This window comes from Neofelis nebulosa, chromosome 1 (genome assembly GCF_028018385.1).
Source record: "Neofelis nebulosa isolate mNeoNeb1 chromosome 1, mNeoNeb1.pri, whole genome shotgun sequence".
In the NCBI taxonomy this organism is placed as follows: Eukaryota; Metazoa; Chordata; class Mammalia; order Carnivora; family Felidae; genus Neofelis; species Neofelis nebulosa.
The window spans coordinates 95,571,457-95,596,798 of NC_080782.1; the positions used below are offsets into that span (position 1 = coordinate 95,571,457).

General features: G+C 34.0%; 1 protein-coding gene across 1 annotated transcript in view; it reads right to left on the reverse strand.

Annotated features, from left to right (window-relative positions):
- Positions 1-25,342, reverse strand: part of MSH3 (mutS homolog 3) — a 188,144-nt gene that overhangs the window by 57,176 nt on the left and 105,626 nt on the right. The window contains exons 14-18 of the mRNA XM_058728381.1: positions 21,933-22,120; positions 21,035-21,203; positions 15,393-15,457; positions 12,923-13,039; positions 7,459-7,566 (exon numbers count right to left, since the gene is read on the reverse strand). Coding sequence (XP_058584364.1) covers positions 7,459-7,566; positions 12,923-13,039; positions 15,393-15,457; positions 21,035-21,203; positions 21,933-22,120 — 647 coding nt within the window. The remainder of the gene's footprint in view (positions 1-7,458; positions 7,567-12,922; positions 13,040-15,392; positions 15,458-21,034; positions 21,204-21,932; positions 22,121-25,342) is intronic.

Sequence of the window (25,342 nt, forward strand, 5' to 3'; positions counted from 1 at the left end):
TTCACTTTTTTTTGATATAAAACTTATTTTTTTGCCTTGCTGGTCTTATTTTTTAAGCTTTTAGACTTTGTTTTTATCTATAGCTTTATCTATTTATCATATCCCCCGTGAGCACTGCCCTACTCTCATTCTCCTTCCCAGAGATTACCACTGAGATCAGTGTGGTATCTATCCTTCCCAACTTTCTTCTCTGCATTTAGGTTTTTATACACTCATTGCATTTGTTTGCGATTTCTTTTAAAAAAAAAAAAAGCAGAACAAATCAGGATCATACTGTTATGTGTATTTCTACAACTACATTTCCCCCCTTAACACTCAATATACACTAAAAACGTTGGCTTCACTATTCACCAATGGACTCTTCTATTTTTTTTTTAATACTTTCATTTTACAAATGAAAGTACATTTCAAAATGTACAGTCATTACAAATACAGTCATTTTACAAATAATTTGCAGAAGGGGGAATTTTAGTAAGAACTTAAACAGAGCAAATCTCATATTTTTATTCCACATTTTCCTGCTCATAAAGGCATATATACTTGGAACGGACAATACACTCTCAATGTAATTAATTGCTCACCAACCATCATGCATGTACCTAGGACAACAGACATTCATAAATACTAATTTTTGATTTCAATACGTTTCTAAAATGTTCTGGCTTATCATTATTTTTGGTTCTTCCCCAACTTGCATGGACGAAAATGTAATACTTGAATTTTTTGAAATCTTTTAAAGCTTATAGTTTTGTTGAGGAGAGGCCAGGCATCTTCTTTGCTCCACAACTGTAACAAACTTTCAGTTTTATATTTATAAATATCAAATCAGAATAGTCAATCAAGTCAATATTTTTATTTCACATCTTCTATTTTCTTTCAGTCTTCTACCTTAAGCACCTGTCCACCTACAAACAGTATCAAGTAAACTTCAGGGCACAAATTTCATAAAAGACAAAAGAAACTACTACATGTCCTTTTGGCAAAACAGGATGGATCAGGTTCTTGTCACCAAATATTGCATGATGTGTGCTGCCTATGGAATAACTGACTGGAAAAGAACACATTTCACTTTGCCCTTAGAAAAATATATTCACATAATGATTCTTGAGTTTGGGAAAATTTATCCAGGATACTGTCATCTGAACACTCATAATCTGAGATTGGGTTTATACAAGAAATTTCATTATCATCATTAGTATCTAGAGCACTATCTTTCTCTTCACATTCATCGTTTGATTAATAATTGTGAAATGTCTTCTGTCACTTTTTTTTTGCTATTATGGGCGAAAAATAAAAAATTGCAAGTTCTCAGCTATGTTCAAAGAAAGTTAGAAGCCAACTATAATGGTGTTATCTCCATTCTTCTTGTAACTTCCTGAAGGATGATGCAGCACTTCAGGCAACACAATTAGAACCCTGAAGGATGGTGTGATAGTGAGTTCTATCTCACCTTTGCATTACCATTCTCTAGTTTTCTTAGACTTTTTAGTAGAAATAATCAATAAACAATAATTAAGTAATTCCTGGGATGATGAAATAGCAAGATATTCCAGATATAGAAAAAATAAAATCATTAAAGATCCAAAATACATCTCATATTTATAAAAGGGTCCAATGGACCCATAGTGTAAATGCAAGACAGAATGAGTTTTATTCTTCTTTTTAAAAAAACATGAATTTTCTCTTTGTTCTTGGAAAGACATTTAAGAAACTCAAAAGCTGAAATTAGGTCCAGTGGATACTGATGGTATGGTATATTGAAGATTTAGGATAATTTCCTGTCATATCTTTAACATCCTTTGGAAGCTGCCGCATAAATGAGTTAGCTGTTCTCTGTTGTTAAATATTTTAGACTGTGTTTAGATTTTCAAACAACAGTGCAATGAACAACCATGTATATATACACACTATACACACCCACACACACCCACACACACTCACATACCCATTACATATAGACAAGTGTTTGTCTGAGCTAGAGTAAATTCCTGAAGTATGCTTTCTAAGTCATAGAGTTTGCTTATTTTTTATTTTAACATACAGAAACATCTATATCAGATGCCTGCGTGGCTCAGTTAAGTGCCCAACTCTTGATTTCAGCTCAGGTCATGATCTCATAGTTCATGAGATTGAGGCCCACATCGGGCTCTATGCTGATAGCACAGGGCCTGCTTGGGATTCTCTCTTTCCCTCTCTTTCTTCCCTTCTCCCGCTTGCTTATTCACACACACATGTGTGCACTTACTCTCTTTCAAATAAATAAACACTTAAAAAAAAAAAGAAATATCTGTATCAGTTTATCTTCCCACCAGCAGGATATGCAAGTTGACTTGTTTTTTCACAACTTCACCTAAAGGAGGTATTACCAAATTTTCTAATTTCTGACAATGTGCTGGGTGAACAGTGTCCTCGTATTGTGTTAACTTATACTCACTGATTATTAAGTTCTATGACTCAGAACTTTAGCATAAAACACATTTCTGAACTTACTCATAATACTAAGAAATAGTACTTTCCTAAATACTTAAATCCTTTTCCTTAAATATATCTGGCTAACAAAACCCCAAGTATATACCCTCACATTTCTCAAAGAAAGTAACTACAGTATCTTCTGAGTAAAAATTTGAAATTATTCTTTGGAAAGAGACATTTAAAATGACAGGAAAAGGACATTTCTTGGATTTCAAAGTACAATTCTAAAGACAGGATTTTTACCTAGGTGCATTATAAATTTACTACTAAAAAAAAATGAAAGCTTCTGTAAGTAATATCAGTTTTAAAATAAAATCCTAGGTGTTCTCCCAAGTGAAATCAATAGATCATTATTCATGACACTGATAGGATTTCTGAGGAAGGTCTTCACTTTAGAATAAAATTTCGAATGATTTGTTCTGCTCGAAAATCTGTGAAAATAAGTGACTGACTTACTCTGTCACTATCAAAATTATACAAAGACAAAACACTTTCTGGTAGAATGAGAAGCAAATGATAATTTGGAGAAATGAGACGATACACTACATTAAGATAGAGCAAGAAGGATATGAAAAACATGTTGATGACACGGCACTTAAGAAGAACTAAGGAAATCTGGATGCTGCCTGGAAAGAATGAAACACTGAACTTGAACAAATTTATTTTATATTTTTGAAACGGCATCTTTCTCCTTTAAATGCCTCAGGGAAACAATACAATTAGTAAAACAATATAATATCCAAAATACAAATTGGTTAGAAAGAATAAGAACTTTTGCCTCAAGGTTAGGCTATAGTGAATAAAATGTCCTAAGAGTATTTAGAAAAAAAAAAAAAAAAGATCGTGATTATAAAGCCAATAATCAATCTGAACTAACATCAATAGTTCAAAGGCACTAATATCTTTGAGCAAGCTGGAAATCTAAGGGGGAAAAAGTATAAACTTCAGATACTTAAATACTAGCTTAAAATGCATTTTAGATGAAAGTTTCCTATTTGGTGGCTATTTACACTCAATTTTATTTCTGCTAAAAAAAGAGAAGTTGATTTTATTTCCTAAAGTTTATGGTATGATTTTTCATTTAAAAATATTCAGGTGGATTTTTCTTTTAAGAAAAATTAAAAAAAAATTTTTTTACATGTTTATTTACTTTTGAGACAGAGAGAGAGAGCGTGAGCGAGCGGTGGGGAGGGGCAGAGAGAGAGGCAGACACAGAATCTGAAGCAGGCTCCCGGCTCCATGCTGTCAGCACAGAGCCTGAGGTGGGGCTCAAACTCACAAGCTGTGAGATCATGACCTGAACCAAGGTCAGATGCTTAACCGATTGAGCCATCCAGGCACCCCAGTGAATTTTTCTTAATACAAAATATATAGTATCCAATTTGGAAAGTATTTTAGCATATGAAATATTTCCTGAACTCATTTTCCTGATAGAATATGTCATTTGGAACAATCCTACTGAGGACAAAAAGAAAAATTAGATAAAGTATAGAAAATAGTTACTTGATGGTACCTGATAACTAACAAGACATCAAGGAATTATCAAGCCAAGACCTGGGGCAGGACAGAGTCCCAGGGAGTGTGTAGATTCCTGAGGAAACAGCTGAGGGTAAAGATGAGGGATAGCCTGGCTCTGGACTGAGACACCAATAGGCTGCACACCAGGCATAAGAAATACATTTGAAGCAATAATGGCAGCTTTTGAACCTTTGAGTCATCTCAAGCCCAGATAAGATGACAGATTATTTAGATTAAGTGATGCCAGAGTATTTTCAGCGTCTTGAGGTGTCTAGTAGAAGCAAATGTGACTCTTTCAGAGGAAATATAACATCAAGTTATTTCTATAATGATTCTACAAATATAATGCCTATAACATAATCAAAACAACCAGGCATCAAAAAGATATAAGAACAAAAACGAACAAAAACAAGGCAAGAGAAACAAGGCAACAAGGACCCATAAGGACTCCAGATATTTGAATTATCAGACAAAGACTTTAAGATAACGATGCTTATCATGTTCAAAGAGACAGATAAGATAGAGAACCAAAAATGATTTTTAAAAAATAAATTGAATGGGTATGAAACATACTAACATACCCCATATTTTTATTAAAGACAAGTAATTTTTAAAATACTTAATCCTTCTGATTTTTAAAATAAGCATCTTTGAAAAATATTATCTGCTATTTACTAAGTACTTATCATGTCTGGTCCTGCTTAAAAAGTTAATATAGATTTACCTCACTTAATCTGCACATCTCTTGAGAGGTAGGTATTATGGCAATGCAGAACCTGAGGATCAAAGAGGTTAAGTAACTTGCTTAAGGTCAGCTGTTAAATAACCAAGCAAGTATTCAAAACCATGTCTGTCTGATCCAAAGTCTACACTCTGAAAGATATGCTTTTTAAAAGAGTTCAAATTTTACTTATGCAAATCAAGAAGTCTCTTGATATATGGACTAGAAGATGCCAAAAAAAGGAGAAGTCCCTAAATGAAAAATCTAGGACCAAACCTGTCTAGTGTATATACTTAAAATGTTTGTTAAATCTCTGATGAGTCTACAAATTAATCAGAGTTTTATAGTGATGTAATAAGGGATGTATTTTCACTCCTCAGAGATTTTGCCAAACCTACATCTCCATAAAGAATTCCTGGGGTGCCCGAGTGGCTCAGTCAGTTAAGCGTCTGACTCTTGGTTTCAGCTCAGGTCACGATCTCACAGTTTATACGGTCGAGCCCCGCGTCAGGCTGTATGTGCTGACAGTACAGAGCCTGCTTGAGATTCTTTCTTCCCCACTCTCTCAGCCCTTCCCCACTGTGTGCATGCACACTCTTTCTCAAAATAAATGAACATAACAAAAAAATGAAAGAAAAAAACTTATATACGATGTGTAATATATATATATATGTTTAAGTTTACAAATAGATATATAAACACATACAGATACAAATATTTAAATTTGGTATAATATAAACCACATACCATAGACATGGTTCTTCTGGTCTTACTAGCTGCAGCATCAGCAGTAACAAATGGCAAAAGGCCACTTGAAGAAGTATAAGAAGAGGTAAGCCAGGCACAAGTATTTTTCAGTGGGAAGAGCTTTGCAGGAAGACACAGTAAGGGCATAGGTTGTAGCCGATCCTCTACTTAATTCACCAAAAGAATCCTTTAGGAAAAGTTAGCTTCACAAACCTTGTACAGCAAGAAAGAAGTCCTACTAAGATCATAGTACATAAGGAAGAAATCAAGTCAATGGAGAGTAGATTCTTATTCTCCCAGAACTACATTCAACTACAGTAAATTTACAGATCTCATTTTTATGGATGATAAATGGGATAAAATTTTTGAAGCCCTCTGATGTGAGAAGAAATTGGGCAATAGTGAAAATGCAAATAACCTATTTTAAACAAAACTATTGTGCCCAACACTGTTGGTCTCCACACATAAATAGATGGCAAAACAAAATGAAATGAAATAGCAAAGTACATTTTTAATCTAAAACTGGTATAGCCAATTCCTGCAATTCTCCTCCCCTAAATAAATAAATAAATAAATAAATAAATAAATAAATACTTTACAACAACCAATTTTTTAACATCCACTGTGGGTATTATGCTAGGTATAAAGAACATTGAAATGTTCAAAAAAAAAGCTATTTGGCTCAAACTAAAGAGAAACCAAGATACGAAAGACGTATGAACAGCAAAACATATCTATCAAACACAATGAATTCTGTATGTCACAAGCACTGACAGGCAGTAAGACATCTATGTTTTCTTTTTATTCCTCACCATAGCCAGTGAGGTAAACATTCCCTTAAATTTCCTTAAGTATATGAAAAAATAGGCTTTGTGCTACAAACTGAATGTTTGTGTCCTCCCCAAAATTCATATGAAACCTAATGCGATGGTATTAGGAGGTGAGGCCTTTGGAAGGCGATTGGTTCGTAAGAGCCCTCATGAGTGGGCTATGCTTTTATGAAATAGATAGCCCAGAGAGCCCCCAATAGGGCAATGGTCTCCAGACCCAGAGAGCCACCAGCACAAAATTCTAGCCTGGGGGGAGCCACAGGAGGGAGCCAGGCACAGAGCACCAGCAGACATGGGAATATCACAAAGAAACACTTCAGGGGTGGGGCCCAGGCATAGAGCCACCAAAGGGGCAACATGACCTGGAGCTCTGGGGGCCCAATCTTTGCCCAGCAAAACTACAGGAACAGAAATGTTGCCCCAGTGGGTCTGGAAGGTAGGATCCTCACCCAGTGGGCCTGGAGGGCACAGCACTGAACCAAAGATTTGGCTCAAGCTTAAGGTTTTAAATTTAAGGAAGAACAATTTGGAGAGCAATAGAGAACACTTCCTCAAAATGGATCATACAATGAGTCCCGGCCATATCTGATTTAGATGGTATTTATAATCATGAAGTGAAACATATTACAAAGTGTTTAAGTCAAAGCTAACAAATGAAAGGATTATGCTTTTTAAAAAATGTCACCAGAGCGCCTGGGTGGCTCAGTTGGTTAAGCATCTGACTTCGGCTAAGGTCATGATCTCGCAGATTCGTGGGTTTGAGCCCCATGTCGGGCTCTGTGCAGACAGCCTGGAGCCTGAAGCCTGCTTTGGATTCTGTGTCCCCCTCTCTCTCTGCCCCTCCCCCACTCACACTCTGCCTCTGTCTCTCAAAAATGAATAAACACTAAAAAAAATTTTTTTTAAATGTCACCCACATAAACTTAAAAACTGAAATATATAACAATCACTTCTGGAGTCACATCTGCTTTCACTGTACTAAATGACAGAGCAAGCAAGAAAGGAATGTGTTAATTTCAAATCAAGCTATACGTGTTGACATTCAGCTTTACAAAGGGTGCAAAATATTTGCATATTTTAATATTTTATAATAAAAATGCTAAAATTAGTGGAATAATACCATCTAATCTAAAGCACTGAAGGGGGGGGGAGTGTTAAAAAATACATTACCTGCAGTAATTTCCTTGCTTAGCGACCTTGGCCAGGGAGAAAATGCAGTCAACAGTTGCTAGGTGATGTACTGCTTTACACAAGGAGTGATAATGTTCACTAAAATCCCTACAGAAGCAACAACAAAAAGGTGAGGACACTGATTTCTTAGAGCTATAAAAGCTGTACAATAAGTAATCACTTTATTAGTTAAGATGAGCATAAACAAAATAACCAGGGATACCTAAGAAACATGGAAATTACACTGAAATACTTTTCAGTTTGATATAATAATTTGATTACTGAGGCTTCTTTTGTTTCATTTGGATAGAACTACATATATTTAAAATAACTTCTATAAAAAGATGTGTACTATTAACACCATATTACACATTTCATTTGACCATGACAAGTCAACTTAGATATAGTTAACACAAATGTGATCATTTTCATTCAACTTAAATAACATGAACTACCCTGATGGGTCAGCTTCCCTTTGTGCTTCTCCTTGATAGCATCATACAAACTAGGATTAACAGTTTCAATATCTTTTTCTCACGCTGAATTGGAAGCTTCTTGATGGTAGAGTCCATGTCTGTCTGATTTGCTTATCATTATCAAGCCCTAACATACCGCCCATAACTTTGGTATACAGTAGCCATTATAATAAATTTTGTTAAAGGCAAGCAAGAAAAGTACTTTTATTCAGTGATCTTCAGTTACATTATTAAAAATGCATATATAAATTAAATTTTAGATTTATTTTTAAAAAGATAACAATCATTGTCTCAAATCTTTGGCTAACCAAATAGCTGGTGATTAAAAGCTTAGAAAACTGTTATTGAAAGATGTATTTAAAAATATATAGGAATGTATGCAAGTGTTTTCCTTCTTTTTTTTTTTTACTTAAATTATTCCATTATCTCATATCACAGGTATCCTTTACAACCTTTCAAAGAAGATTCCCCCCAAAATGAGAGTATTATGCTGAATGCTTCCCTTAAAAAAGATTTCTCTGTTGTACAATGTGTTTCAGAAACTTTGAGATTTAATCTGTTTACTTCTTAAATCCAAAAGTTTTAGAGTACTTCCTAGCTTGAAAAGGATATCCCGATTAAGCTACTATGTAATCAGTTATTCCTATATTATCACTATATTGAGTTTTTAGAATCTGTAATATGATTTTTCCAGTAATATTATAAAGGTATTGTATATACATGACTTTTCCAAATAGAGGCAACATTTTAAGTATCCAGTTTTACTTTTGTGTTAACTTTATGAACTGAAAAGTATATTTACAGTATATTTTATACCTCTTTGTCTGAACACAGTATAACAAATATAATTTACCTATTTCTCACTGAATTAATGTTCATTAAAACAAGCAAGAATTCCACTAACAGTGCTAAGAAATCCCAAGCAAAAAGGAGATTGGACCCTGGCATCAGGTAGATAATGTTCTGTTGTCACCTTAAAAATGACTCCGTATGGAAGCTCCTGGGTGGCTCAGTTGGTTAAGCATCTGACTTCTGGTTTCAGGTCAGGTCATGATCTCACGGTCATGAGTTTGAGCCCCACATCAGGCTCTGTGCTGGCAGTGCAGAGCCTCCTTGGGATTCTCTCCCCTTCTCTCTCTGCCCCTCCCCCACTCACACTATGTCTTTCTCAAAATAAAAAATAAACAAACAAAATGACTCAGTTTTGAAGATGTCACATGGTACACAGACCTTACATTCCTGAGTGACTGCTCAGTGATCATGCCTTGTTATTCCCGGTGTAACTTCAATTTAGATCTAACCACTGGTTTACCTCTTGGGCTGTGTCCTATTCTGTCCCTGTTCTCATCACTGACCCATCTGGTCTTCCTATCCTGGCACTCTGTTTTGCCAGAGAGCAGCTACATTTGATATTTCTGCTCTTAACTCCCTCGATGTGAGTATCAAAGTACCTTCAGCTTTAAACATCAGTCATTTTTTTCATACTCTCACTCCCTCCTTCTCAGGTCTTGTCCAGGCCAGCAAGACCCTAATTTAATTTGCTACTTATCTAGGAGACTTCGGTTGAGGGTAACTGTCCTTGATGATATTCTAGTATATGGAATTGAAATGAGTGACACAGCTCTCAGGGGGTACCATTTCAGTTAAAAAAAAAAAAAAGAAAGAAAGAAAAAGAAAAAAGAAAAGGCAGAGAGAGATAAGGGAATTATTTTGATATAGCCTATTATGTTGTTTCTCATGTCAATTACATAAATAAGACATGTGAATAAAATAAAAAACCGTCATAAACCTTTAATATCACCATTATAACTCTTACAAAGTCTTGTTTGACTTCTTGATCTTTGTCCATTTGCTACACTTCCCCAAATTTCAAAGAGATTACCCATACCTAGAAAAATGACAAGCTAAAAAACGGGCAACTCAAGTAACAATCTGATAGACTGGGATTACAACATAACATGAAACTTTATCACTAAGCCACCAACAAATTTAAGAATGAAGCCATTAATCTCTGGTCAAAAGATATTGCTAGGTCCACAGGAAAAAGATTAAGACACTTGGGTTCTAAAGCTGTTATGACAGTTTACCATCAGATGTTGCCCAATGACATCTGAAGTTAACAAAAAGAAAGTTATCTTATTTTTTATTTACAAATTTATTTCTAAAATATTTAACTACTGTACAGGAGGCATTATAACTTAATTTTTTAAAAATCTGTAATCAAGATTATTCAACATCCACAGCCCATCTTCTAGAATACAGAAGAAGAGACACATTTTTTGAGAGAAGTTTCCATTTACTTTTGAAAGAACTTTCTTTCAGTCTTGATTTCTTGCAATATTTTGATCCAAACTAGTATGACTAATGCATAACGGTATCTCAATAAGAGACATACACGTGTATAGCTGGTATTCAATCCTCTGACGTCAGGTTCATTGAGGTTAATCATTTTTTTAAAATGACATCATATTCACACCATCTGGCACCTTAATAAGTACTGTGCTTAACAATATTGTTCTCAAGTGGGGGCTCTAGTTGCAAAAGCTGTAGCTAAAATGGAGCCAATATTTTTTTTGATAAAAATACAATGTATTTTTCTTATTTTGAAAGTAATGTAAGTACATTAAAGATACATTTGATATCATGTCTTTGCAAAGTAAATTAAAATCTCCAGTAACCTCACCATCCAGAAATAATCAGTTAATACTCGAGGATATATATAAATACATTTCTTCAAAGAAGATACATAAATGGCCAATAAGCATATTGATAATATAATAATGGCATACATATATTTAATCTTTTAAGATAAAAGGTTTGTATGCCGTGTGTGTATATGAATTTACACATTACTGTTTTGCATCCTTTCTGCACTTAGCAATGCAACATGAATATCATATCCTTTGTGATATTGTATTTAATGTCAGCTTACTCATAGCAATTCTCAAAGTGGTGGTATGATGAAAGTAAAATTCTCCTGGGTTAATTTGGTAGAAGGGCCCAGGCAGAGGGCTGAAACAGTAAGAACAGTATGCAGAAATGGTGGGGTGCTACAAGGGAACAAAAGAAGGGACAAATCAAAGAGACATTTCAAAGGCAAAAAAGACAAACAGGATAACAGATAAAGGGACAAAAAGGAAGACAGAATCAAGAATAAAGCCAAAGTGTTTGCAATGGGAGATCTGAACTTCCTTTAGCCTAGAATATTAGCAATGAGAAGATAAACCAGATGTATAAAATTGTGTATACTGTGAATAGAGTGAATATGTATCAACTCACCAAATTGCAGGATCCTAGAATGTGGTCCCTGAAGCCTGAAAGGAATCTAATTTTCATGTCTTAGTGATACTTCTATGGGCAAAACAGGAGAACTAGAGACTCAAAGGCCCTGAAAACCCTTAAAATGGAAAATTGAAAGTGAAGTGGAAAAGGAAATGAATACACCACTAAGTTTCTATCCCTGGGTCCACAACTAGGAGTAAGATAACCTCAGGAGATTCAGGACAAGTAAAGTGGAATGTCTTCCTGATGCTATAATCCAAGACTCCTCTGGGCAAACAGCTACCTTTTAAAAACTGTCACACAGAATCTTTTTTTTTTCACTCACCAGACTGGTTACTTAGCTCCTGGAGAACCTCACTGAATACTTACTGTTTAAGGTTTTAAAGACAAAGACTACCAGAGAGATTTCTGTTCAGAGTGATGCCTACGTATTTACCATAGGCAGCCTCTACAACCTGATGGTAAAGGGCACAACCTACCACTAGATACCCGGAGTTGAATCTCGGCTCCAACCAATGTAGGCAACTTACTCCTTATTTCTGTATCTCAATTAATTCATTTGTAAATAGGGGGTGATAATATCTCACTCAAAGATATCATCTGAAGAATAATAAAGTGCTTGGATGAGCGGTTCATAGCTGTGGACTCATGAAGGTCAACTGTACATCTCTTTTCCCAACTCCAATCCAGCAGCAGCTTGAAATCAGCCCAGGTAGGAGTGTTTACACTACAGAAATCAACAAACACCACAAACACTACTATTCTTCCAGAGAGCTGGCTGTTTATCATTTATTTACCAGCACACCCCAGACTTAACCCTGTCCGTATGAACACACAGCTATGAATAAATCCAGCTATGAAACATTCTTTGAGGCAATGGCAAGGGCTCTTCAAAAGAAAATCTCATAAAAAACAAAAAAATGTGGGAGATTATTCTAGATTCAATTAGAAAAGAAACATAGTAACAAAATGCAACATGTGAAAGTTGATTTGAGCTTTCACTTAAAAATCGGGGAGGGGGCAGAATTAAAGAAACTCAATATTCCTTAAATTAATATCAATTTTTTAGATGTGATAATGGTGTTAAGATTATATAGTATAAAGTCCTTAGTTTTAGATGTATGCTTAATTAAGATTTAGGGGGAGGGGTGAAGTGTTATAATGTCTAAAAGGTACTTTCAAATGGTTCAGAAAAAAAAGTCTATGAGAGATATAAAAAAAAAGTGGCAAAATGTTAACACCTGATAAATGTAAGTGAAGAGAGTGTCAGCGTTCATTTCAACTTTCCCATGTTTAAAATTCTTTAAAATAAAAAGTTAGGAAATACATAGGATGTAAAATAAGAAAAAAAATTAAATGGAGATAATAAAAACAGAACAACTAACCCATATGTGTCCAACTCTGAAAATATTAGGCCTTTTTTATAAGTAAATGATGTCCAAAGTGGAATTTCAAAACGTGACTCTACCAACCATCCTTAGCAACTAAATGTAGGTACAGTAACAATAAACTATATTAGGTCTCTCATTACGGACTAAGATGAGCTTACATTTCAATGGACTAAAAATAAAATGAGAGAACACATGTACTCAACTATTTTATGGCAGGTCACAAGCAGTAATCTCTACTTTTCTTTTTGATAGAAAGATTTTCCGGTCTATTTCTCATAGCAAAAAGTCAGAGTATATTTTTCATTGTAAACTCACTCTAGAAAATCAAGCCATTCAGCACTGCAGTCAAGGACTAGCTGCTCCCGGAGCTGATTCAGACGTCTGTAATTTTCTACAATAAAAGGAGAGTGAAAGCGGCTCACAGCTTTTGTGCTAGAAGAGGGGAAGAAACATAAATAGGAAATCAAGGTTACTAAGAAACCACTAATACCTTCACTTCAGAAAATTAAAGTAGTTATTTATTATTCTCTGATGAACCTTGAAAGTAAATAGCTGTAAACAGAGAACATTCTTTAATTATGGTCCTGAATTCTATTGATTCCAAAGATCTCTGTTGTAAATAAAGTACTTGGAGTTCATAGGACTTTGTTCAGGAAGCTCTAAAATGCATTTTAAATTATACCCATATGACAAGTTCAAAGTTTAGAGTTTCCATTTCATAAGCAGAAAGCTTTTTTCTTTAAGCTACACTAAATGAAAATTCTTGCTTATTAAAAAAAAGATCAGAAGCAAGTAAGTCCTGACAAAGCTGGATACACTGATGACGGTCATAATATTCTTTAAGTTTTATACTTTTCTGTATGACTACAGTATTTCAGTGAAAAAGAGAAAACTATAAAGAATTACAAAGAATAGCAATGCATTAATTCAGGAGGCAATCAAAGAAGAATGCTTCGTTATCTAACTGTAGATTCACAGCGGCTCCAGAAGGGAAGAAATACCACATGCTCCTCATCTGAGCTTGTGTATAATCTCTGCTTCTTCATCAAGAAACTGCAGAGCACAAGAGGGCCTGCCACAGGTCCCCAGTCAAAAAGTCTGGCCTAAGGCTCTAACTCTGCCTGCCACTTACTTGCTGTGTGACTTTGGGCAAATATAACTGATCTTCTCTCAACATCACTTTCTTCATCTATAAAATGGGGATAATGACAGTATATATGTCATAGGTACTGTTAACAGGATAAGATAGTGCTTAGCAAGGTGCCAATGTCCCATGACATTAGCACCCAATGTTAAGCATTGTTTTGTGGATGTGGTGATTATTACCACTGTTGATGTTATTATGTTTGAACCTTGAGAAGAGAAGGTTGGAGTTAAGTGACAGGCAGGTGATGACAGACTGCACTCTGTTCTTTGCTTGCTCCCCTACTCCTGTCACAAGTATGTTTAATTTGGCAAGTTATTGGAACAGGGGTGAGACTTTCACATGCAAAACCTGACTGATAATCTAACCTATCCCTGTCAAGGTTCTGATGGCCAAGTAACATATAAAATATAACAATGAGCTTCCCCCAAACTATCTTATTTATTCTTTCAATTTACATCATTGAATGTTCACAAGATGCTGACACTGATTTATGCCTTCCTTATTGCTTCTGAATTGTCATCTAGACTTCTATGCAAACCTATTTGTCATAGCTTTCTCCTCCGACAAAATTCATTCAGTGAAACATTTCAGTTTCTTAGATAATTAGATGCACAATTTTAAATAACTTCTCTTCATAAAGCATATTTTGATTCATTAGCTATAGTATAGGACAGAAAACGAAAGAATACTTGCAAGGAGAGAAAACATCCCCTAAAAACAAAATACTCAAATCTCAATTATGGCTTCTAGTAACATGTAAGAAAAACAAGCTAAAGAAACCCATGATTGTACCTTCAGGATTCTTTGATAGTGGCAATAGATACTCATTTTCTTTTTGAATTAAAGTTAAAATTATAATAATCGTTCATACATGTCAAAATTTTCTCCCATCCTTAACATAGTTCCTTCATACAATCACCAGCTACTAGGCTCTCTTCTGCTTACTCAGGCAAATCTAACATTTTCATCTAAAGTTCATGCAAACATATTAATAACAGTAGTAATAAATATTTCACAAAGAATACGATTCACAGGAGTATATACTTCTCTAACACCACTTCTTTAAATGAGTCCCCTCTTGGGAATTAATGCCTAACCAAGGAGAAAAGGCAGTCTCAATGTGGTTTTCTAATTTTGTTTTTTATTAAATTTGTTTTCATCAATTCATGATACAACTTACAAAAAAGAAGATGTAAACAACTATTATAATTATGTGGCATGGAAAGCATCAACAATAAAGAAATGCAGAGAGAGCTCAGTGAAGCAGAAAATGAAATTTCAGGTATGGCATTCATCAGAAAATTCAAGCAACCAAATTAATTTTATAACTGAAGATCCTCCAACATTTTTTCATGTGTTTAAAGTGTACTCTAAGGTGTAAAAATAAAACAATAATAAAACAAGAAAACAAATATATACAAATAAGATACTCTTTGGAACAAATATTTTAAAATCAATGATAGAAAGAGTTTAAAATAATTATTTCTTTGGTTAAAAGTTCCGTAAGAAAACCAAAGGGGAAGAATCACATTTAATGTCATGAATATGGTTATTATCATTCCAAAAACATACAGGTGTACATGCTCATAATGTGTCATTATAATTCACATTAAGAAAAAAATGTATTTTTAAACCTACCTTCCAACCTTAACCCAATCAGTTGGTATACAAGATACAGCAGAATTCTTTATTTCAATCATAAACTAAAAGAAATATAAATAAAAATTACATATTTAAATGATTAGCCATTATATTTTTAAAGCTTCCTCAAAATTTCTATCAGTTTAGTAAATACTATTCTAAACATTCAAAATATATCCAATACTGTTAAAAGGGAAGTTCATGTATGTCCAAATATATGTTCATGTATACAACCAAATATTAATAATTAAGGTTGTAATACTTGCAATAAAGTACAACTTGCATTCAACAAAAGTTTGTAATAAGCATATAACTTCACAACTTAATGTTTATAACATTATCATGTGCATACTACAAATGGTGATTTTTCTTTAACGGTCTCTTTCATTTATTAGTACCCACTTACTTAAGAATTCTATTACTCAGTAATACGATTGAATTTCTAAGTACATACAATTTTAAAATATCAGTTATGAAGTGCTATACCAGTTTGAGATATGGTCCATCCCTTATTCTGAACAGAAGAGGATTTATTGTCACGGCTGTTACACAAAGAGCCCAATATCTAAAAGTATCCTCATGAAAAAGCACAGATTTCTTCAGCTATCAGAAGATATTTTATCCCAAGGGTGTTTTCTTTAAGTTTTCACTTATATGAACTATATCTTTATTAAGCCAACTGCGTTCTGCAAGCAAGCTTTTCTGAAATCGGCCAGGAAGCAAGTGAAATCAACTTCTACTATCATGCCTTTCATTTTTAGCATTAGTTGTAGCTCATCTCTTCCTCCTGCTTACTCTCCTGTATTATTGCAATGAAATTCAATGTTTTATTTAAGTGAATAAACACACAAACATTTATTTTGTACAGGAGGGAACCCAGAAGCTATGTGGCTACCACTAATTTTGAGATGGCGGCAGGAACTTCTTTACGTATACCAGTTTTATAACATTTTAGGTATTCACAATATGCGTATTATTAGTAGTGTTGGCCTATCTTTTGAGTTTATTTTTCTGTGCAGTTTTTCATAGAAATTATATTTCATAGAAACAACACAGAAATTATTGGAGTGCCTGGGTGGTTCAGTCAGTTTAGTGTCCGACTCTTGGTTTCAGCTCAGGTCATGCTCTCATGGTTCATGAGTTCAAGCCCCACATCGGGCTCTGTGCTGACAGCATACAGCCTGCTTGGGATTCTCTCTCTCCTTTTCTCTCTCTCTCCCTTGCTCGTGCACACTCTCTCTCTCAAAATAAGTAAATAAACATTAAAAAAAAGATTCTGCTTAAAAAAATAATATAGAAATTATTGGTTAATTTTAGGAATTTTCATTCTGAGAAAAAATTTTGCAACTAATGAGGCCTTCTTATATGGAGACAATACAATTTCAAACCTGCTACACCCAGTTAAACAATTAAGAGTGAAGAGTCTAAAAACTAGCCTTTGGCTACAAAAAGTAACTGAGGAAAAAAACCCACAAAATAAATATCATTGACAAGAAAGATAAAAGCACTTTAAGATTATGCTAAAAAAAACTGCCTAAGTATTATTTTTAAATGCCCAACAAGAAGGTATATTGATCCTTTTATAAAATAATTCTGGGAAGAGCTATGCCTGCGGTAAACTGCAAAATGCAGGACCACAGTGGCTCACTAATACTTGGGAAGAATACATCTAGAACTGTAATAACTAACACAGAGCTCAACAGGAATTACTAAGGAAAGGAAGGCGGAAATTTTGAAAATTAGTTAAAACTGTCTCCCTGGGCAGCCAGGGAGGCTGGCTTACTTAAGTAATTTGCCGTAACAGGGCAACATGGGGCACCGGATTCATATCTGTGCCTTGCTACTAGTCATGGCCCTTTGAAGCATGCTGGGAATAGTGTGCACCATATGGTTCAATCTGTAAGTATCAAGGGTCTACTCTAAGGACTACAGATCCTCAAAGAAGCCAAATGCAGAGCCAATACTGGATGGAAAGCAGGGTGAGAGGTGGAAAAGCCCACATGGACCTTATGGACCTTCTGCTTGTTACACCCCTGGGATTACTTCCTCAAGTTGGTGCTGGTCCTATATGTCTTCTTCTCAGCTGGGGTTTCTCCAAAAACAGACTAGCAGGGTTTTGTTCTCTTCTATACTACCTAAGAAATAGGAAAGTTTCTCTCTGTTTCCTTCCACAAATATTCTAAGAATGAGCAGACAGGCCTTTTAAGAATTTTATTGCTACAAAAATGGAAACCAACTAAAATTGGAAATTAACAAATATTTCAGAAAGCTTAGAGTATTCTCACAACCACTCTCCCTGCTCTACAGTCCCTGTTTCTTAGGTGTTGATGCTAAGTGTGCCATGATTTGTTCTAGCAATTTCTCTCATACTCCTAGGATCCAATTCTTTGTTGCTTAAATGTCAGATACCATTACTCAACTACAGTCTGTCATATCACTGGGCTGGCATCATGGCTAAGTTTGCTTAATTCACTCCAGAAACTGCTCTCTGTTTTCTTCAATACCACACTTAACCCATTCCTTCTATCCCCCTTTTCTTTCTTCTCCTCAAGAATCTTCAAATATTTTTTTTTATTCAGAAGTAAGATTTAATGGAGAATGCTTTTCATATCTTAAACATACCAAGCAGAATCTGGATATGCTGCATGTTGTGAACTAATGTTTTTTCCTAAAGATTTCTGCCTAATATTTCTTCCCTTTCCCCTAGGAATAATACTTACCAGTACTACTCCAAATCTAAATATCACCCCATATCCATTCCATATTTGATTCAAGATTAAAAGGTAATTCTCTAGGGGCACCTGGGTGGCTCAGTCAGTTATCTGACTCTTGATTTTGGTTCAGGTCATGATCTCATGGTTGTGGGATCAAGCCCTGCCTGCTTGGGATTCTCTCTCCCTCTCTCTCTGCCCCTCGCCCACTCACACATGTGCACACTCTGTTTCTGTCTCTGGTCTCTTTCAAATAAATAAATAAACATTAAAAAAAAGATAATTCTCTGTATATCTAAAATATGATAAAGACTATCATAGAAGCAGTGAACTAAGTTTCTGCTTTCACTATTTTCTTACAAATACTATCAGAGTCAGAGATAATAATGTGAATAGTCAGTAAGGCTTACAGTATTCTAATAAGTACATAAAAACTGGAAACAAAGGTGAAAAATGAATGTTCTCAAAAGTTAATACTGGCTTGACAATCTACTTATTTTTACCAATAATAACAAAATCCATGTACTACATGGGGCTGCTAAAACAGGTTTTTTAAAAATTGTTACACATGTTATATGTACAGAATAAAATTTTAGAAGAGAAGGGTATAAAAGAAGAGCATATATAAATTAAGGACTTTCCTGCTATCCTCTTTCATTTCTCAGAGGTAATCATATTTGACAGAGTCGGTTCTCTGTACTTTAAGTATTTCTGAATAATTTGTAAGTTTTTAAAACAGAATTTGATAACAATGCTGCAAATCTAGAATTCATTTGGTGTTTGAATAGAATCACTAATTCTCAAAAAATGTTATAAAAGTGATTCTGTACTGATGTACTATTAAAATTCTGTACGTTTTTTTAAAAACCATTAAGAATCCATCCCACAGTTAATAACTAAGAAATTTCTTGCCTCAAACTCATCACCTTAACCTGAAGGTTAAGTAAAGAATAAGATAATTTTCATCTCCCTAATTATTTGTAATCCAATTACTTCATCTCCATACTGTGCTTTTTCTTAAACTTCATTACCACACTGATATAAAAAACAATAAAACAAAACAAAACACACTAGTCTACTATTGCTTATGAATTCCTGATCAGTTTTCCCCATTTTCACTGTAAAACCGCCAGCTGGATACAGGACTGTCCTCCCAAGACTTCAGCTTTATTTTAGTTTGTGTATTATGAGCCCTAAGATGTCTGGTTTTATAAAATAAAATGTTAATATTTGTGAGTAAAGTGAAATAAGGACATGGTAGAAAGACTGGAGTCAGGCAGGACTGGGCTTCTGACTCGGGTAACTTACCTAACTACTCCAAACCTCAGTTTTCTTTGCTGCAAAATGACAACAGCCCCTTTTTGTGTTATTATAAGGGTTAAAAAATACATGTACAGCACTTAGCACCATTCTGAACAAGTGCTTGATAAATGGTAACTATAGTAGTAGTAGTAGTAGTATATGAAGAACATTTACATAGTGCTTTAGGATTAAAAAGCACTTTTCATGTATTTTAACTCAACTGGTTTTTAAAGTAGTCTCATGACACAGGTGATTCTGCTCTGGTCACAGAGCATGTAAGTGGGGGAAGGGGTACTTACACACACAGCTTTTCCCCACTGTAACACCAGGTCACCACTTTTCTACTACCTATCTTTTATTAATGTTATTAAACAGTTTTGATCATCTCATTTTCAACAATAGCTCAGAATAGTGGTGGTAAGGTCATATGTTACTTTGCAAGGTCTTGATTGCATAGTGAAACCAAGTGATGCAATTAAATATTTGGTTATGGGAGGGCAACCAAGTATAAAGATTGTCAAATTATTTTTCTGTTATACGGAGTTCTATGTGGAATATACTGCAAAATGTCTGCCTGAGTCCAAAAGATTTAATTTTAGTCCAAAAGACAGGCTGACTTAATCAATGGTCTATTAAATGGCACAAGATTAATAAACGTTTCAGTAAAGATTATAATTTACTGTAGGATTTCTTATTTCAAATGATCATACAAATCAACAATCTTCTCACTAAATATGTAAAGGAATGCAAATATTTAAAAATTTTATTTGAAATTAAGGTCTTCCCTACTAGACAAATACCTGTTTTTAAAAATTCTGAATAAAATGTTCATGCTCTGGAAATTATTCACACATTTCCTAATTTGCTATCTTAACAAAGTAGGATTTCTCAAATTCCCTCAGAATCTTTATATTCTATTAAACATAAGATATAGAAGTAGCATGCCCTAAGACTCAGAATAAGACCGAAGGATACAACTACATTTAAAAGGCATACTTCTTCCTGGTTCTCACTCAGATATTTATAATACCAAACTTTAAACAGTGGTACACATGCCAAAAAAAAAAAAAAACCCAAAATACATTCTAAACGGCACTTACATAATCTTATGGAAGACTCACTAACTGTAGGTTTTCACTATAGTTTTGTTTCTTTTTTTTTCTTTTTGTTTTTTAGCAGCTATACTAACATCAGAAGGAAACCCTGCCTTTTAATCACTATGATCCAATCAACACAGGTGGTTCTCTTCATATCATTTCATTATCTGCTGGCCAGACATCAAAGACTAACTTCTCTCTCCTGGATTTAGGGTAAATGAATCCTCTAAATTACTATTTACAATAATCATGGTTTTCTATAATACATTTCAAGAAATAACATTAAAACACATGTAGCATTACGTTGCATGATTTCACCAGGGACTAAAGTAAATACACACAAAATACTGTTACTAAAATCATTCTTATCAAAACAAGGCATTACATCTTATTTCCAAGGAACAAAAGAAAAAATATGAAAACTAAACAAAACAAACTTTCATCCTGTCCTCGGATTTTTGTTCACATTTTAAAGTAGCTTTTCTGCTTGAGATAAACTAATGCAAAATAAAATTATGTCTGACATTACCTCCTGTCCTGATACTGTCACATACTGTGCGGAAGGATTTTTTAGTATTTTTCGTATATCTTGCAAATGTATTTGGATCCTGTGAGTAACTTCTTGAATTTCATCCTTCCTCTTTTTTATTAAAGGGAAGTCAGAAAGATCTTTGAATAATTCTGTTTTATCCCCACTTCTAAAAAATGGGAAAAAAAAGCAAATATATATATTGAAGCATACTACTTATACCGATCATCAATTATTTTTCACAGCATGATAAAAGACCAAAGGGTTGGGAGCCAGGAAACGAGGCTCTAATCCCAGTTCTGCCACTAAGTATTTACAGGTAGGTTTCTTAATTTCTTTGAAGATAGACAAAATTATCCTAAAGACATTTTCATTTTGCAAGTTCATGATTTCCATGGTGTGAGAGATAAAATGAAATTTTTTGTTGTTTGCCTATTCAGAAAATAAGCACAAATGAAAATACTGTCTTTTCCCCCCCTTTATACAGAGTTCTTTGTGGGATGAACTGTGAAATGACTACCTCTTAAAGAATAACTTTGCTTCTGTAATTTCTAAATATAAGGCAGACCACTGGATATCTAGCAAATGAGTGTAAGATGCCATCTGCCACCCAATTTTAAATTAATAAATGCTACCAGTTGCTCTGCCTGGACTTTATCTTTTCATCATCCAATACCTGGAGAAGTACTGTATTGTCCTAAATAATGAACTAAGTTTTAGATGGCAGAGGGTTACTTCCAGCTGTAATTGACAGCTTTTAGCATCCAATCACATTTCTAATTTCACAGGCAATTCCTACCATTACTGCTAAGGAAGCTTAGGAATCCATTCACCAAAGGGCAAATACATGAGTTCTTTATTTCCAGCAGTGACAATAATCTACGAATCTACTACTTACTTGGCAGCTTGTTCATTAAGTAGCTTTAAGAAACGTTCCACTGGACTGAGGAGTTCAGGAATTTCTAAAATAAATGTCTGGAGCAAGTCTGACCGAACGTGGGAATTAACAGCAGGTATTAATGCTTGAAATTCTGACTTCAGGTGATACAGGGTTTTGACAATCAAGAAGAACTCTTGTGTAGAACACTGAAAATAGAAATATTTTTTAGCTAAATAATACAAGATATATGAACATGATGTTTAATTAGTGGTCTTTTAATTAATAGTCTTTTTAAAGTTAGAATATAAGAAAATTTTAATTTACTCTATAAACTAGTTAATTGAAATAAAATACTGCTGATACCTTCCAAATGTTAAATCAATAGTTTAAATACTTTATAACATTTTAAAGCTCTCAAGGAAACAATGTGGGTCAGGGATAGTAAAGCCAATATTTGCTCAATATTTTCTCATTTTAAAATATATTGACCATATAGCAAAAATACAGTAAACAATGTCAAAAATATAAAGGACAATCCTGGGGAAATATCTGCAAGACATATGATAAAGGGCAAAGCTATCCCTAGAATAATAAGCTCTTACAAATCGACCTGGAAAAGGAATAATCCAAACAATAATGGCTAAATGAACTAAATATGCAGCTCATAAAAAAAGAAATGTCCAATAAGCACTTGATTAACCTCACATATAATTAGAACAAGCATATTAAAATGACAAGATAGTATTTGTCACTTATCAGAATGCCAAAGATTTAAAAGGCTGATAAGAGATGAGTCACACAGGATATAAAGAAAGACACTTTGATATACCATTAGCAGAGGCATATCCTCTTTGAGGAGGATTGTTTGACTAAATTCCACTTTTAACAATTAAACTAAAACTATAACAAGAAGTGAAAAAGATATGTGGCTCTGAATATTTATAGTAGCACTGTTGGTAATAATATTAAAAAGATGAATAAGAAACAAGTACCTAACAATTGAGATTTTATTAGGAAAAACTCATACAATATAATACTGTTAAACAGTTAAAAAATTAAGACATCTGTACATATTAATGTACACATCAATATGGAACTCCCTAATTTCTACATATTAAACAAACATTGTATATGTTTATACTATATACCACATATGTATTTATACAGTAAAATTTCACTTTTGATTATACTACATACATTATTCTATATAAATAAAAATATAAACAAAAAAATTTCTGGAGGGTACACTTGTTAACTTACTTTAGTTACCCCTGGGTAGTGTGTATGCAGGGGAAAGTAGAGGAAAAGTTTTTACACTTTATCTTATACTCCTGTACACACTGACAATTTTTTAACATGAACATGAATAGTTTTTACTTTTGGAGCTTTTGATAAAAGAATAAGATGAACATGTGTATCTCATTTCACTCTATCTTGAAACCACAGTCAAATGTTGTTTAAAAAGACATAAAACCTCAAAAATAACTAGAAGAAAAGACACCAGCAACAACAACTTAGAAGCTATAAAGTAAATGGACAAGTGGTCACTGATTTAGAAGACTCATGATACTAGAATCTTAAGGTAGATGTGAGGTAAGCTAGGACCTAACTTAAGTTACACCAAGAATCCTAAAATTCTGAGGAACTGGTGGCACAAATTATCTTTGGAAGAGGAAGCCGGGGGTGGGTTGAAAATGACTGTTTGAAAATGAATTAAGAAGCAATTATCCCTCAATACTCTATTTGTCTCCACACCACTGAGCAACGACCATTCTCCTACCCGACAAAAGACTAGTTTTATCCTCTCGAGAAGGGAAAACATAGGATATTTGAGCCATCTTCAAGCACAGGGAAGGATGACAGTACCACCAAAAGCAAGGGATTAAGAAAACAGTTGCAAACTGAATGCTGAGATTCCCAGTTGTCCCCATCTAGCTCCCAGAACACTGTTAGCCATTTAGAAGGCTAGAAGAGACCCTGGAGAATCTCATGAGCCCAAGACGAAAACTCTGAAGATACTAAAGCAGGAGTTCTCCCCATAAATGGATCAGCTAGTATATTGTACAGTTCACCTCATATTTTGCAAACCATATTCAACTACAGAGCACTTCCTATCAGCATTTTAGCCCTCCACTCTTTAAAAATGATCAGACATCAGATAAAAAATTCTAATGTGAAATGAAAAAAAATAAACAATGAATCAACAAATAAATTTTTTAAGACATTCATTTTCTTCTACTTACATAGATATACACAGCATATATAAATAGAAGAAAATGTCTTTAAAAAAAAAACAACCAATACACTCAGTTAATCAGAGAATAATGCAAACATGAAACAAGAACAGGATACTATTTTTTTTTCTTAAAAGAACATTCCAAGAATGGAATTCAATCAATTCAAATAAAATAGTTGCAAAAAAGAAAGAACCAAAAAATAATTCAGGACAATTTCCCAGAACTTGGTTGCCAGATTGAAGGGCTCAATACAATGGTTGAAAATAGAACTAAATCATGGAAAATCAACATGAAATTTTATAACACTTGAGAAAAAAAGAAAATGTTTAGAAGGGGAGAAAAAAATCACACCAAGTAATGTATAGCCTAGAATTTTATACCCAGTAAAACTACCAATCAAATGTGAGTAGAAAAAAAAGGACATTTCCAGACATCAATATCTCAAAACGTTTACTGTTAACTCGAACAACACAGGTTGGAAACATATAGGTCTACTTCTACACAAATTCTTTTGGATAAATACTATAGTACTGTAAATGTGTTTTCTCTCTTAAAAGAAATTTTCTTAACATTATGATTTTCTTCACATCTCTAACTTACCTCAATGTAATAATACAGTATATAATGTACATATACAAAACATACTGTTAATCAAATGTCATTAAAGCTTCAGATCAAAAGTAGGCTATTAGTAGTTAAGTGCTGGGGGAGGGTCAAAAGTTACACATGGATTTTCAACTGCACAGGGATTGATGCCCTTAATTCCCTCATTGTTCAGGGGTCAACTGTATTTCCAATACCTTTTCTCCAGGATGCTTCTAGAGAATGTACTCCATCAGAAGAAAGCAATAAACCAAGAGGAAGACATGGAATACAGAAAGACTGAACAGAAGATTCAATTCAAGGGAAATGAACTATAGCTATACAACTAGTATACAGGGCAACTAGTCTAGGGTGAATCAGGTCAGAAAGTTTAAGAAAATGAAATAAAATATGTGATGGAAATAAGTATCTTGAGATGAGAGGATGATTTAGGGTTAATTATAAGTAAACATAATAGGTAATATGCATAAAATGAATTAATGCACAGAACATATTTGGAAAGAATTTTAAACTAAAAGGAATGAGGCAAATTATGCAAAAAAATAAGAAGTTAGGCCCAAGTGAATAACAACTGAATCCAAAGTGTAT